Below are 15,871 nucleotides of genomic sequence, written 5' to 3'. Positions count from 1 at the left end.
CCTGGCCTGTGTTTCCAGATTTATGCAGAAAAGCCTTTGCTAGACTCAAAATATGTTTTTTTGGGTAGCAGTGAAAGACCAATGCACTTGGAAGAGTGTTTCTGCTCTGAGGCCTTGACCTGCCTGTAGTCCTGCATCTCTGGCAAGGGAGAAACTCTCTGTAACTTGGAACTGAAACTTCCAGTCTTGCATTTGTATTTTAGCAATATCAAGTCAGATCTGAAGAGTTTTAGGATTCACCATGGAAATTTGTGCAGAGAATGTGACCCTTCTGTGTGTTGATCCAACAAACAGACTCTCTGGTGACGTGATATTCACTTGCACATGCCCTAGTATATACAGCCAAGCATGGGGAAGAGCCAGTGAGTCTGAGAGGACACTTTTCCTTCCAAGCACCATGTTCCAGCCCACTTTTATTTGTTTAATTATCTACTTTCATGTTGGAAGGAAATTCCTGCTTGGTCCTTCTTGCTAAGCCTGCATATGGATGCTGCCTTCTGCCACATCACGCAGGCAGCCCCACTGAAAAAGGTAGTAGGTGGTGCTGGGTAGAGACTCGAACTCTTGTGGGTTACTCTGAGCAGTATTTATTGTAGAAGATTCGCAGGAACAGCAGCGTTGGGTCACCTCCTCAGAGAGTGACAATCATACAGCAGTATAACTAGTCATTATATAGGGTTCTAACATGTATTATGCAACTAAGCAAAATTTATCACTGTCTATCACTGTCGATGTCCTCAGGTTCCTTCTGTCCCAGTGGTCTGCGGGTTCCACTTCTTCTTTCTTGGCAAGTACCAAAGGAACGGTCATCGGGTCACAGGGCTAGCTTCTTTTGAAGTTCTACCTGTCTCATTTGTTATCCATAGTTCATCAGTCTAGCATGGAAATCAGCAAACCTAAGAATAGCATTTATCAATGTCTTAACTAAGGGTACAAAGCAAGCATAAGGTAACCACGCTCGTGGTTCTGGGTAAGGGCTATACAGGGGACAAGCTGAGGCTTTCAGCCTTAGCAGCACAGCTTACAACACTGATATAGGCCTAAAATCCTAATTCCTTATTTTCCTACAACACCCACCACGGATGGTGGACAAGGTACATAAACCCAAGGGAAGGATGTGAGTAAAAGAGCTAAGAAGCCACCCTTGGCTTTGTCTTGACAGAAAAAAAACCCTGTATTTTATACCTTAGACTGACTAATCTCAAGAAAAAACATGGTCTCATGCTTTACTGAGTATTTCTACACAGTATGATGTGGGTCACTGGCAGTGAAGAGGCTACATGAATAACAAGCCCATGTAGGTTGGCAGGCTGTTCTACCTATGCTAATAACTCCCTTTGAGGAAGTTAGAAGAAACTTAACTATTTCACCTCGGGAAGCGCTATAGTAGCACAGCCTGGCATAGACTTGATAACAGATTTTACCTCCCCCGTTATCAGTGACCAGGGCAGCATGTTGTCTGGCAATGTATGGTGTTCCTCATCACCTCATCAGCTACATCCTTCCTTATCTTCCCTGCACTTCTTCCAGGAGCTGAGTTATTGTCTCTGCAGAAGACTGCACTGGGTTGCACAGAAACCCCATTCTGGTCTGAGCCAGCTTAGGGGTTTCTCCACGGTGCTGCACAGCAACATGGATTCATGCAGGGCCACTTTGGGGGTCCCTAATGTGCATCACACTGCACCACAGAAACATGCAAATCTCTGCTAGAAGTGAGCTAGTGCATCAGGGAAGTAATTGCTGATGTGTGGCCAGTTTTGCTTTCAGAAGGGAACACAAGCATAGAGGTATTTCTGCAGTTCTGAGTTGTGAAACCCCCGGCTCTGTTCCTTGATACACCCAATGTGAGGTAGCCCTGTTTCACCAGTACATTTTGACTGAGCCCTGGTGGGCCACGAGCAGATCTCCATGCACTGGCCCCAGAGTTACTAAAGCAGACCATGTGTGTGCAGAGCAACCCTAAGTAGAGGTACCAGTTTTAGGGGGCATGCTACAAAGTAAGGTTTGAGTAAACGAAGTGTCAGCAGAAGGTCCTGGATTTGTCACTGTGGCTTTGATGCCTTTTCATGGGAGGGCTATAAGAAATATCTGCTGCTTCTTATCACATGTATCATGTTTTTTACCTTCACCCTAGACATCCAAATACACCTGTACACATGGGGGGAATGAAACTGCAAAAAGTCAACCCAATGGACTTCAGGCCAATGTTTTTCCCACCTACTGGAGGCTTTAGCTTCAGGATGAAAGGAGATGTGTCCTCATGGACCCACTGCTCTTTTGACCAGTGCTCCATTGACTGAAAAGGGTAGTCGGTGATGTGCTCAGAGATACACTTGCTTGGCAGAAACTCCCATTCAGTCCAAGGAATCCCACACCAAAGCTGAGCTTTCATTTTGTTTTAATTTATCCACCATGGATGATGGTCATTTCAGCCTTCTTGAGGACCACTAACACCTTTTGCAAGGTTGTCTGAGGAGCCTGCATACAGCACTTTCCTTACCCATGACAGCATTTCCCTACCACCTGAAGCAAATGATTTGGGGAAGAATCACACATGTTTGTACGTATCTAGTACCTCTCCAGGTTCCTCACTCTCTGACTTCTTATTATTTGGGCTGCAGAATGAACCGTGCCCCCACCACTGGCTACGAATCAGATGTTGGAAGCAAGACCACTCACCACTTCGTTTACCCTGAGAGCTACAAAGAGCTGGCAGAAAATGTGAGCATGATCCTGATCCCCTTCAAAACCCTGGACCTGCGCTGGATTGTCACCGCTCTCACCACAGGCACCATCAACTTGTGAGTAAGGGCAGCCCAGAGTGGACAAGCTGAAGGGGTGGGAGCCCCTATACCTTGCTGTAGGACAGAGAAGCCCATGCTGGGAAAATCCCTGCTTCTGATGAGGCCTAGGGGAGTTTTACAGACCCTCTCCAGTCAGTGATCAGTCCTGAGTGCTTGCGTTCTAGGAAAAGCTTAATGTTATGCAGTCCTTAAGGAGAAGATCCAGATCCAGCTCTTTCCAGCCCCGCACAGTGGTCTCAGAGAAATGAAAGAGGGAATTTTTGCTGCTGGAGGTGGCCAGTTTGAGCAGTAGCTTCCTGGGCTTTGGGGTTCAATACCTCATTTTGAGGTTCTGCTCATCCATCCTTCTCTCCCATCTCTTGACGGTACAGTGGATACAGCCAGCAGGTCTGTACCCAGTGGTACCCATCAGAAAACTATCGTAAAATCAGGTGTTTGGTGCTCCTAGACACCTGGATTACCCCACCTGAGGTACTTGGCTGGCCAAGTGGTCCTCCAACATACATTATTCCACTTGCAGAAGAGGACGAGGAGGCAAAGAGGGATGTGCAGGCTGCTCAAAGAAGGCAATGAGAGCAGAAGCAGACTGTGGTGCTTAGTCCTCCATCCACAGCATCCTCCCCTGGTCAGGAGTTCTGCCAATCTTTCCTGATGGAAGGCGATTGAGAGCTGTGCCAAAGAGACACCATTGTTCCATGTGTCACCTGTGTGCCTTAGATTTAAATTAACAGGTTTTGCCTCACGATGCTAGTATTTATTCTCCATTTCTTCATGTTTTCAGAAGAAAACGCTTTCTTGCTTAATGCATTTATGGCAAAACTAGAATTAGAAATGTGAACAAAATGCATGTTTCTTCTGGATGCCTGCTAGCAGATTCTCTCCCTTCCTATAAAATGGGGCTTTTCCTAATCCAGAGAATGAAATACATGACATTTGTACTGTGTGAGAGGTTATCTGCTGGATGTAAAGCCACAGCCGGGTGGGGTTGCTCGGTGGTGCCCTGCTACACATAAACAGCAACAGCAGATCAGATTGCATTATTCCAGAGAGAAGTATTTCAAGACATTTAAGCTTTTTTTCCCCACAATTTCAGAGTCTCAGAAGATTAAAACTTGGAGAAGTATGTCCAAGTTGACTGAGGATAAGTCCTGCTTGACATTTTTAAGGAAAACTTTTTGATGGGACAACAAATGGAGTTTTATTTCTTTCATTTTTCTTTTCTCTCTTGGCAAATGCATTTTAGATTTTTTTCACTTCTTTTTAGCTTGTAACAAATCTGGTTTAGTCTCTTTTAACCTTTTTTTTCCAACAGCACTTAGTATATACAGCCATAAATTGTCTGGAAAAAAAGAATCCATCTTCAGGACACACTCATATCTTGGAAAAATCAGCACACACTTAGAAACTGGCTGAAAGATTTCACCTTTTTTGAAAGGCTTTCTTTTTCTTTTAGAAACTGTTTTGATAAAAAAGGTTGAGAAAGTCTGCTGTTAAGCCTAGAAGCAAACCCTATCAGAAGCAATGGAAAGTTCCCAGCTGCCTTTAGTTGACTGAAACCTCTTGCTACCTCTTTATCAAATCCATCCTTGTGCTAGGAAGAGGTGCCCGCAGAGGACCAGTTGTTGCCGTTGTCACCCATCCATATTTCCAGCACTGTCACTGCTCTGTGCCCAGATTGCGAAGCCATTCACTATTTTTTGTGGAGTATTTACCTTCAAAAGTGGCAGCAAGTGGGTTGCAGCAGTAAAGTTGAGTAAGCCCCTTAGCCTATCAGGAAGGTATAAGTGGTTGACTACAAGGCAGTCACAGCACATGTAAGGAAAAACATCTTTGCTTAATAAATTACAGGACATATTACATATTTGTAATTAGATTGTATACACGGGCTTGGTAAGCATCTCGTATAAATTAGTGTGTGAGAATTTAACCCCATGGAAGAAATGCCAGTATTTTAAGGCTTTTGCCATACTCAAAGCAGAGAATTTGCATAATTAATAACCTGGCACATGCTGGAGCAATAAAACCAGAAAATCATAAGCTCACAAATCATAATGCATTTAACAAAATTTTTAGGCTAACAGAATAAACCTATGAGCATGCCTTAAACACACAATGTCAGATACAGTGTATAGGGGAATTGTTGACTGTACATTTGTAAAGGGGAGAAGACATCAAATTAAAAAAAATATATGTATATCTGAAATTTGGTATTTTAGAAGAGAATAAATACTCAGTTAAAAAAGATAAGCATCCTGTATTATGGTTCTGAAGAAAAGCCAAACTGTATATGGCCTTAATATTGGCTTGAATTGATAGCTGAATGATTCGGACATGTCCCATTTGACTGATGGATGTCCTATTCAAAGTGGCTTTCTAAGACTGAGCATTGTCCCAGAAAAGACTTAGGAAAGCTTTCTGGGACAGAAAACCTTCAGGACCTCATCAGTCATATATTTAGCCTACTTGCCTTAACTTGACTTCTCCGAGTCTTCCAGGAATCTCTACAGTGAAAAATCTTCATGTATCTCTGCTTGGTTTTGCAAAAGGAGATAGATACCTAAGGAGATGAGGACATTGCTAGGTCACCACTGGTCTGGGAAGACTTAGACAAATGTTTCGAAGTGCTGATGATCCGTGATTCAAAAAGAAGTAAAACTTTAATCACAGGAACCTTGTTGTTAACAAGAAAACAAAGAAAACCAGCCCGAACAACCAACCACGAACAAACAAAACAAACAAACAACAAATAAAAAAAAACACAAAAATCAAAACAAACAAAAAAAAACCCTCACAAGTAAAAGTATTTAGATTGAATTAATGGAAGGTTTTGGTGATTTATCACAACCCATCTAAAAAGTATGCAAAGTATATTTGGGAATATAGTCCAGCTAAAAGGCCAGTTCAGAATTTTCTTACTTGAAACAAAGTCAGGGAGATTTATTATTTTTACAGCACTCGTGATGAGCTGTGCAATGCCCGCCTGCACTGTGCATGAGATACGGGGAAGAAAAGATCTTTTTGTTTTCAAGACATGACTCGTGATTTTGATCCAGTCATAAGGTCTGACTTGGAAGTTTTACGCTGGGAACTGCAGGAAGCCTTCAGCATCCCCCTGAGGAGGAGGGAATAGCCTTCTGATCAGGGGCCGTGTACTGGGAATGCCAGAATTACACATAAGAACAGAAATTACGAACTCTACTACCACCTTCTCTGGAAATAATGCGGTAGCTACAAGTATTAGGAGGGGAAAAGTCTCCCCCTGGTGGGAAAAGGTTTTTCTGCCATGAAGTTAAGTGGAAAGCCCTTTCCTTCGTCAAAGCGCAAATACTGCAACAGGCACGGGCCAAGAAGTCGTGGGCTCCGTATAATATTGACTTTACAATATATTGTGAACTAAATCTTTGGTGTCCTACTGTCAATAATTAACTTGAAAATTTAAAAACATAATGGCTTCCTATAAACTTGCTTCAATGACGCCTCAGTTCTTTTTTATGCTGCATTACTTAATTGCAGCCTCATTTTCCAACAATTGCTTGAATATATTGTTTTCAAATGATTTGAAATTATTTCTGTACATGAAGAATATTCTGTCTTTGGAAATACAGGAAAATATTATCGTGTTTGACTTTTTACTAATCTTGGTGTTAATTTTTTCTTCTAACAGCACATATGTTCCAGTTCCACGGAAAATCAAAGTCAAAAAAGAAAAGGTGAGCGATGCTGATTTGTGAACTTGTTCTGCTAATCTACTTGTAGGTCTTTTGCCACTTTGGGAGACTGCAAGAACCCCTTGATATTCATAAAAACTACAACCAGAACACACACTTCACAAGGCTCAGGTGAACAAAAGGTTTAGCTGCTGTGTGCCCTTCAGGACACAGATCAGCCTCATTTAGCCAGCTAAATAACTGAGGTTGGAAAGAAACTATTCTTGTGATTATACCAGAGCATCACCACTGTTCTGAAGGTCGTGTTGCTTCCTCTCGTACTGCTCAGGGAGATTTAAGGTTCACTGTTGGCCAACTGTGCTCGCCATCCACAGCAGTTCTGCTGTTCCCATCCGTTGCAGTTATTTGGATGTAATGACACTTTGAGCTGTGGAAAGCCTTTGAGGTTCTTTAAAAATAATTTGACTATTTGATCACCAGGGATGTTTCTCACTCCCAGCTCAGTTCCTTGGAATAAAGAGCTGAATGAATTCTGAACAAACAACACTGTGTGTTTTCAAGTCAAGGGAGAATTCAAGATGGTATCGATGGCTCTTGGAGAATGTTCCTAACCCACAGTTGTAATAACTGTCTGCACCCAATTAAACAAGCCTTGAGACTAGGCTCATTGTTGAAGTTTACTGTGGTCTAATAGACGTGTCCTACTGGAGGCAGGGTTTCCCATGGGGCAGAATAGTCATTCCAATGTTGCAACTTTAGCCACTGTGCAAAGACTTTTCTCTTATGTAGCTGCATGGTTTGGGGACATAACCAAGGCAGGCTATGTAGAGAAAGGTAAAAGATGTTTCCTCTTCCACAAGCGTTCCAGCAAAATGTCTCATTCTCTCAGCCTTTGGAGAGGCTGATTTTCAGAGGAGCTCAGGCTTCTAGTGTCTCAAGGGTTGGTAATGTGTGTTAGCCCCAGAGCATTAAAATTAAAGATTAAAGCACATGTCCTTCATTCAGGAGGCCAGGTTTTGCCAAAGGCTTCAGAGGAGATCTTTAACCAGTATTAGTTTATATCTCCAAGCTCCAAACTGTGGACCTTTGGGGCTATTAAATAATCACTTAGCTCATCCCTACCTGGTGTGAGAAACACATTAACCTCTGCAAAAACCTTGTGAGATGCACTATGGCAGGTTGTTAAACTCACGTCACACTTGAGTAGCACCAGCCCAGGGTACGGCTGGTGATTTGCAGCAGCTTCCTGAGCACAGAGATGAGAAGCTTGTATTTCTTCCCACGTCATGCAATGCAAAACACCCTGTGAGAAGCGATTACACACAGATACAATATCAGCAATTAACCTCTGACTTCGTAAAAGGAAAAGCCCTGCAGCTAACCAGTCACTCTAATTACAAACGCAGCATGGAGGGAAAAGCCTCTCTTTGCCTGATTGAGAGAAGGTGGTTGAAACCAACGGCTCCCACCAGTCCTAGGATTTACTGTGCACTCAGGCCTGATCTTAAGAACTCTGTCTCCATTAGATGGCCTCACAATTTCCCCAGGTGATAACCAAGTATTATTTACATCTTTAAAAAACAAATAAACAAAACAGCATAGAAAAATAGCATGTTTGGGAAATGGAAGAAATGCAGCTCATGCAACCTGACAAGCTTCCTGATAGTTTACACCTGACCTCTCATTTCCTCAGATCTGTACCTGTAGCAATACTAAGGCATGGTCAGCATATTGTGCAGAATATGAAGTTGCTCCTACATTCCTGCACACATTACAGTTGGACTGAATGATCTTAAGGGTCTTTTCCAACCTAAATGATTCTACGATTCTATCAAATCTCAGATGGAATTTTATACTTGTCTTGCTCAGGCCTCCAACTCCCCAGAGCTCACCTACATTACAGCAGGACACTACAGGGAGAGCTGAATGCACAATTTTCTTCCAGCATGTGCCTTTTCATGCCCATTGGTTTCAGTAAGAATCATCCAGGATTTACATTAGTGTAAGCAGGTGGGATATCAAGACCAAAGAAGGAATATTCATGTGTAATTGCACGTGGGAAATATCCTTGAATGTGCTTAGCTCTGGGACTTTATTTTTCCCTTTCACCTGCCCTCAGGGAATAAATATTATTCCTTTTTCCCTTCCTCCCTTACCCAAGTGTCCTTTAGGGATGACAGGCTACTGTTGTTTTGTTGTTTGTTGTTTTTTTTTTTCCCCAGGGTATTTTATTAATGAGTCTTTCTCTCCAATTTTGCCTAGATCCTCATTTACAATCCAACTTTTATGAAATACGTCTATGAAAATTGGCTCCAGCATCATGGGAGATACCCCTCCACGGGCCTTCTGTCTTTGATATTTGCACTCCACGTATGCGATGAGGTCTGTGTTTGCGTTTATGGATAAAAAATCAGGACATTTTACACTGAAGTGGCAGGAACTTGCCCTGGCCACTCAGCCTTTATTTCCCTCTTTCCATTTTCTCTACCATTTGCTTCTTCAAACAGATGCAGAGTCCTCAGTAACATGCTGACAGTGATTTTTTTCATGTCAGCAAGTTGTAGGGTTTAAGACGCTTTTGGGGGAAATGTAATTAAACAAAAATAGTGAGATTCCACATGGCTTTCAAAGGCATATAAATATGGATGGTGTCAGTGCCCATTTTGTTAGTGGAATCCCAAATTACATTTTGTCTCACTGTTTAGGCACCTAGAGCCATTGGTGTTGCCCTGGGCATGCCTACTGGGCATACCTATGGAGAGAGGCTGAGGGAGCTGGGGTTGTTTAATCTAGAGAAGAGGAGGCTTAGAGGTGAGCTCATCACTCTCTAGAACTACCTGAAGGGAAGTTCTAGCCAGGTGGGGATTGGTCTCTTCTCCCAGGCAGTCAGCAATAGGACAAGGGGCCACGGGCTTAAACTCTGCCAGGGGAAATTTAGGCTGGATACTAGAAAGCAATTCTTTCCAGAGAGAGTGGTCAGGCATTGGAATGGCTGCCCAGGGAGGTGCTGGACTCACCATCCCTGGAGGTTTTTAAACTGAGATTGGACATGGCACTTAGTGCCATGATCTAGTAAATGGACTGGAGTTGGACCAAGGGTTGGGTTTGATGATCTCTGAGGTCTTTTCCAACTCAGTCAATTCTGTGATTCTGCCTCCATCTGCCAGGCCAGAAAAGTATGAATCTCTTGGCTTTGTGTGACATCCGCCTGCCTTGAATACATGTATTGAGTACCCAAGGACATCTCAAATGGCACTTATGTTTGGGCAACTGCAATGAGGTCTTATCTGTCTAATCAGTGAGGCAAATCAACTGCATGGTAAGACATTAGGAGAGCAGTATTGCTCCCTGCGTTCCAGGAACTGTGCTGCGTGAATCACCACTGACTAATGGATGTTCAGGCACCTCCATTCGGATACCTTAATCTGAAGAACTTCAATGATCATCTCTTACATTAGCCAATTTGGGGAGTGCAGATGGTCTCTTTTCAAACTCAAGCTTGTGGATTTATACAGTAGGTTGTGATAAATGCCACTGCTCCAGCAGTTACTTGAGAAAATTCCCTGGCTTGAGTGATGTGAGATGCTCCTACATGACAGGAAACTTGGCTAGTTAGTGTAAGGCCAGATCAGTTCTACAAAATCCTGCAAGCATGAGCTTGTCAGCATGGGGTATAAAAATCACTGTACTGATAAAATCCCTGTCCAGGATACAGGTCTGATGATAAAAGAGATCTTTCTTTCACCTAGGCCTGTGTTGACTGAAGAAGTGATAGAAATGCTCTTAATGATGCTGACAGAAACTGTACCATAGCCAAGGCAGATAGGGTGGGTGGGTTGGGTGAAGCCTGTTTTCTGGTGAGCAGGCAATGAGCCAGGCTTTGACATTATCAAAACCAGTTTAAAACAACCTCATATTTTGGGTGATCATGGTGTGGGTGGGTTAGGACACTTGTTTTGTGGGCTATAACCCGTTCAAAACCAGCCATATGGCCACTCTCAGTTTAAATAAGTCAACTGTTATGTTTGGACCTTTACAACCAGAGCAGACAGCCATAGCCATTGGCAAATGACCCATTGGGAAAGGCCATAGGAGTATACACACAAAGAACATAAGGTCCATCTGACTCTGAAGTGACTGCAAATGTCCTATAATTAAGCATGTAAGTGAGGATTGGCATGGGTCATCATTTGAAAGACTAGAAGCAAAACCAAAATTTTTCGAGTCTTTGTGGCCCTAATCAGCTAAATAAGAGATTTCCATCCCAAACCACTGACCTCCTGAGGTCAGGCATCATGCTTAGGGGACAGGAGTGTGTTTTTCATAATTGCCAAACGAGAATTCATGGATAGAAATTTACTTTTCTGTCTGAGTTCAGGTACGGGGATGTTCTCAGTTTAGCTTAGGATGTAGTGTCTCTTGAGGAGGCCTTGGGCCATTATTCCATGGTTGCATCATGCCATGCAGCAGAATAGCTTGGGACACCACTGAGGGAGATTCTTCAACATCACAGTATCACAGTATGTTTGGGATTGGAAGGGTCCTCAAAAGATCATCTAGTCCAATCCCCCTGCTGGAGCAGGAACGCCTAGGTGAGGTCACACAGGAACATGTCCAGGCGGGTTTTTAATGTCTCCAGAGAAGGAGACTCCACAACCTCCCTGGGCAGCCTGTTCCAGTGCTCTGTTACCCTCACTGAGAAGAAGTTTCTTCTCAAATTTAAGCGGAACCTCTTGTGTTCCAGCTTGATCCCATTCCCCCTTGTCCTATCATTGTTTGCCACTGAGAAGAGCCTGGCTCCATCCTCATGGCACTCACCCTTTATATATTTATAAATATTAATAAGGTCCCCCCTTAGTCTCCTCTTCTCCGAACTAAAGAGCCCCAGCTCCCTCAGCCTTTCTTCATAAGGGAGGTGCTTCACTCCCTTAATCATCTTGGTTGCCCTACGCTGGACTCTCTCCAGCAGTTCCCTGTCCTTCTTGAACTGAGGGGCCCAGAACTGGACACAATATTCCAGATGTGGTCTCACCAGGGCGGAGTAGAGGGGAAGGAGGACCTCTCTCAATCTACTAACCACTCCCCTTGTAATGCACCCCAGGATGCCATTGGCCTTCCTGGCCACAAGGGCACAGTGCTGGCTCATGGTCATCCTGTTGTCCATCAGGACCCCCAGGTCCCTTTCCCCTACACTGCTCTCTAATATGTAATTTCCCAACCTATACTGGAACCTGGGGTTGTTCCTGCCCAGATGCAGGACTCTACACTTGCCCTTGTTAAATTTCATTAGGTTATTCCCCGCCCAACTCTCCAGCCTGTCCAGGTCCCACTGGATGGCAGCACAGCCTTCTGGCGTGTCAGCCACTCCTCCCAGCTTAGTGTCATCAGCAAACTTGCTGATAGTACACTCTATTCCCTCGTTTAAATCGTTAATGAATATATTGAATAATATTGGCCCCAGTACTGACCCCTGAGGCACTCCACTAGATACTGGCCTCCAACTAGACTCCACACCATTGACTACCACTCTCTGGCTTTCTCTCCTTAAGCCAGTTTGCAACCCACCTCACTACTCTGTTGTCTAGACCACACGTCCTCAACTTAGCTGTGAAGCAGATGAAGACCAGTTGCTTTCCAGTCTATAACACTATTTCTCTCTTACATCCTAGGTGAATGTGTATGGTTTTGGAGCAGACAGCAGAGGGCATTGGCATCATTACTGGGAAAACAATGGTTCAGCTGGGGCTTTCCGGAAGACAGGTGTCCATGATGGGGATTTTGAGTTCAACGTAACTTTGACTCTTGCCTCCATTGAAAAAATCAATTTTTTCAAGGGCAGATGACCCTGACCACAGAGAGAAGTGGGGGCTGCAGTTTCCAACATGCGGCAGAACGAAGCCCAATGAAGATGATCTGGGCACCAGCCAGGTTTGAACGTGTGAATCTGCGATGAATTCGGAGCATCTCGCTGCTGCAATGGCCACCGCAGGGAGCTCAGCCAAGGACCGGCTTCCACACTGCACGTGATTTCCAATCTCCAGATACCTGGGATCTACCAGTCAGTTGTGGGAATAAATGAATCTCTGCTTTGGCTCTATGGCTTGATTTCTGAATTACTGATGAAAGATCTGCCTGTTGCTATTAGGGGAAAGCTGGGCACAGGAACTGCTGTTTGTGTGTCTGTTCTTTCCTCAAATAGGCAGGAGATCCTTGAAGAGGAGTCAAAACAACTTCTGGGACTTAAGACCAGCTAGGGCAGCTCTGAACACCATAGTAAGGATTACCTCAAAGAAATGAATTCACTTCTGCTGTTGATCTTTTTGAACTGTCTCTTCTATTTCGTTTATTATTTCTGGTTTCATGCTGTATTAAGCAAAAACGTGATGAAGTTGCCTGGAGTAGTACATTTTTCAGCCATTGCTTCATTCCGCATTGATAGTGTCTAGAAAATATGTATCAAATCGTCTCTGATCATATATTATTTAATATTGCTTCCTATACAGCCATAATGAGAGAGAAAACAATACTGAAAACTCCGGCAAAAAAATGGCCTTTTTAGCCACTTGTTTGTTTGTCTTGTTTGGTTATATATGATTTTTTTCTTTTTGGTGGAAAATACTCTGGAATGTTTATTTTCATTTAATCAGTTTAAGGTTGCAAAGTGGACTTTTTTCTTTCAGTCATTTATATGTGCCTTTATATTTGTGCAACAGACGTGATTTTTTTTTAAAGATGACAAACCCTAAATTAAACTTTTTTATAAAAGGGGGAAAAATTAACCAAAGTGTAGCCTCCATGTGGTATACTTTTGTAGTCAAAACCAATAATAACAGCTCCTATATTGTATTTGAGCAAACACAAACAATACTAATTTTTAAAGGTAACTTTTACCTTTTTTTATGGGAAAATATCCAAAAGTTCCAGGGAAACATTTCCTCTTATTTTTTTACAAATTTAGAAAGTGGTAACTCTTTGCAAAGTCTTTATTTGAAATTGAAGAACTATTATGGGTTGGATATTAGTTAATCATACAAAATGAATCTTTTGCCCTGTAGCAGCATCTACAAGGACACAATCTACGCAAGCTAATCCTACAGTGTAAGCCAGACTTCAAAATTATGTGCATCTCTGGAGGATGAGAGTATTATGTGAGTACCTCTAGGCAGTGAGAGGAGGGAAGTGACAGTGAAGATTTTATATCCACAGATTTTTGCTGGAATTAGCACATTTAATATCCAAGGACAGATAAAGTATGAATCCAAGAACAATGTTCAGGTGCTGAAGAATGGAGAACAGTTTTATTTTCCTTCCTGATATCATGAAAATAAGTTTAATGGATTATTGTCCCATTTTGAGCTCTGGTGAAACCAATGGAGTTCTTGCCACAGACTTCAAGGGACTTCAGATCAGGCTTTGAAAAAATGTCCTATTTCATTTTTAATAGATCATGATGATTGAGGTTTGTGGCAATTTTGAAATCATCACCTAAATGATTAGTCTTTCTTACACCAGTTGTGGCAGCAAATCCAAGCTGATGAGTATTTGAGCTGAGCAAAAGCTTCACCCTTTGCTCAGTGGTGTGCTTCAGTCCAAAATTTATCTCCTTGTCTTTCCGTGCCAGTTATTAACTGTGAACTCCCCTCTAAGGCAGCAATTCATGGCAAAAGAGGCATGGTCAGGTGATATTTTGGGCCACAGTACTATTCACCAACATGAACTGCTTTACCTGCATGAGTGTTACTGGACTCACAGTGTATAAAGAGAGGAGGATGCCAAACATTGTGTGGGGAACTGAGCTCCCTTTGCAGTACACATGTGACCCTTCAGCTTAGCAATATGGAAAGGGCGGGGCTTTAAAATCATCATACTTAGACCTGTTCATGATCCTGTCTCATGTCAAGAAGCTCTTTCTGAGCAAGGTGGCCATCAGAACTCACCTGGATATCACAAGCACAGCAAATTCAAAGGCCTTACTGTCCTCTACGTGTCCTTTGTAAAAGAATGAAACATTTCTACCTGAACCATGCTCATTTGTTTGTTTGAAGCATTCTTACTGTTTCAACTTTTGTTAATCAATAAGTTTCTGGTGAGATATCACAGTAATACAAGCAAAGCAACTGTAAGAGGGAAAAAAGACTCTATGGAAGATCCCAATGCTTTCTTCACCCTATGGCTGGATTTTGGAGATACTTTTTTGATCATCAGCTTCAAATATTTTTTTTCTTTTTTTTTTTCTCGTTAATTTAGAAACACTTAGTTGCTGTTTCAGTCATTCTTCTGTCATCACTTGGAAGAAAATTCACGGTGGTTTGGTACCCAAATCCCCTTGAATTTCTTTTTATCACGTGTCAGTTTGGGCTCAAAGAAAGTGGCAAAAAATATCAGCTATCTTCTAGCCCATGTTGTTCTGCAAGCTTCCTTTTGTTGTCCAAATTAAATTTCCCATTTTCCCCTGAATATTCTGCTTCTGACAGCAGATATGAAACATTGTGGTTTATACTGTCGTGGATAGATTTAGTGTCTTCGTCATGGAACAAGCTGCAAATCCCATCTAATTTTCTTGCTGATAGCAAGCAGTAATGGTGTACCACTGGTGTCTATTTTTCAGAGCATGAGAAGATCAAAGTGGTCCTCTTCAGCTGTAGGATGAGTGATAGTCTGTGCTGTCACATTTCTATTCCAGAGGAACATTTTCTAGAGTCCTTTAGGCAAATGACTGTTGTATTAGATCTTTCTCTCAGTTTCTCCACAATTTTGCTGCTCGCTCAAATGCCTTCAGGATAAGGAGATACCAACACATGATGATGAGGGAAGAATTAATTCCTACTGTCAATGTTGAAGACTGTGTTCCTGCTAGAAACTTTATGGGTTTGCTTTGTTCAAAGGAACAACAAAGGAAAACATACAGCAACATGTCAAGGCTTTGAACTCTTGAACTGTATTTGCCACCACTTCAAAGTCTCTGAAGCACTCCTTGAGTGTGTGTTATGTTTTTTACCAAAGCCAAATCTCTTGAGCACTTTTTTCTCTCCCATGACCAGATTTTGTTCCTATTTTTCTTTGACTACATGATTGGCTATGATAATATTTCTTTTCTCTGATGGTGGGGAGTCTCAATCATTCTTTGACCTTTTATTTATTTAATTTTTCAGTATGATATGAATCAAAATAAATTTTTTATTGTAATCAAATTAAAGGTGTTTCTCCGTGTGCACACTTCTTCCCACAATATTACTTTTAGCTCCTAGAACCTTCTCTGTCACATAGCATTGTAATCAAGCCTTATTCCACTGCCCTCTCATCCATCCCTCGGGTGATACCAGCAGAGGAGTGTGTGCTTCAGACTGCTGGAAAGCTTGTGGTCATGGGCATCACACTGCTTCACCTATGGCAGCTGTA

At 42.5% G+C, this 15,871-nt stretch overlaps 1 protein-coding gene across 2 annotated transcripts in view; it reads left to right on the top strand.

Moving 5' to 3' along the window:
• Positions 1–15,663, top strand: part of ST3GAL1 (ST3 beta-galactoside alpha-2,3-sialyltransferase 1) — an 80,666-nt gene extending 65,003 nt beyond the window's left edge. For both annotated transcript variants that reach the window (XM_065054456.1, XM_065054457.1), the window contains exons 4-7: positions 2,622–2,801; positions 6,469–6,514; positions 8,735–8,854; positions 12,142–15,663. In XM_065054456.1, the coding sequence (XP_064910528.1) occupies positions 2,622–2,801; positions 6,469–6,514; positions 8,735–8,854; positions 12,142–12,315 (520 nt within the window). In that variant the 3' untranslated portion in view covers positions 12,316–15,663. The remainder of the gene's footprint in view (positions 1–2,621; positions 2,802–6,468; positions 6,515–8,734; positions 8,855–12,141) is intronic.
• The last annotated feature ends 208 nt before the right edge of the window (positions 15,664–15,871 follow it).

The sequence above is a fragment of the Columba livia genome, chromosome 2, assembly GCF_036013475.1.
Source record: "Columba livia isolate bColLiv1 breed racing homer chromosome 2, bColLiv1.pat.W.v2, whole genome shotgun sequence".
In the NCBI taxonomy this organism is placed as follows: domain Eukaryota; kingdom Metazoa; phylum Chordata; class Aves; order Columbiformes; family Columbidae; genus Columba; species Columba livia.
Note: the sequence above shows the minus strand (reverse complement) of the source record. Positions and strands in the feature narration are given on the sequence as shown.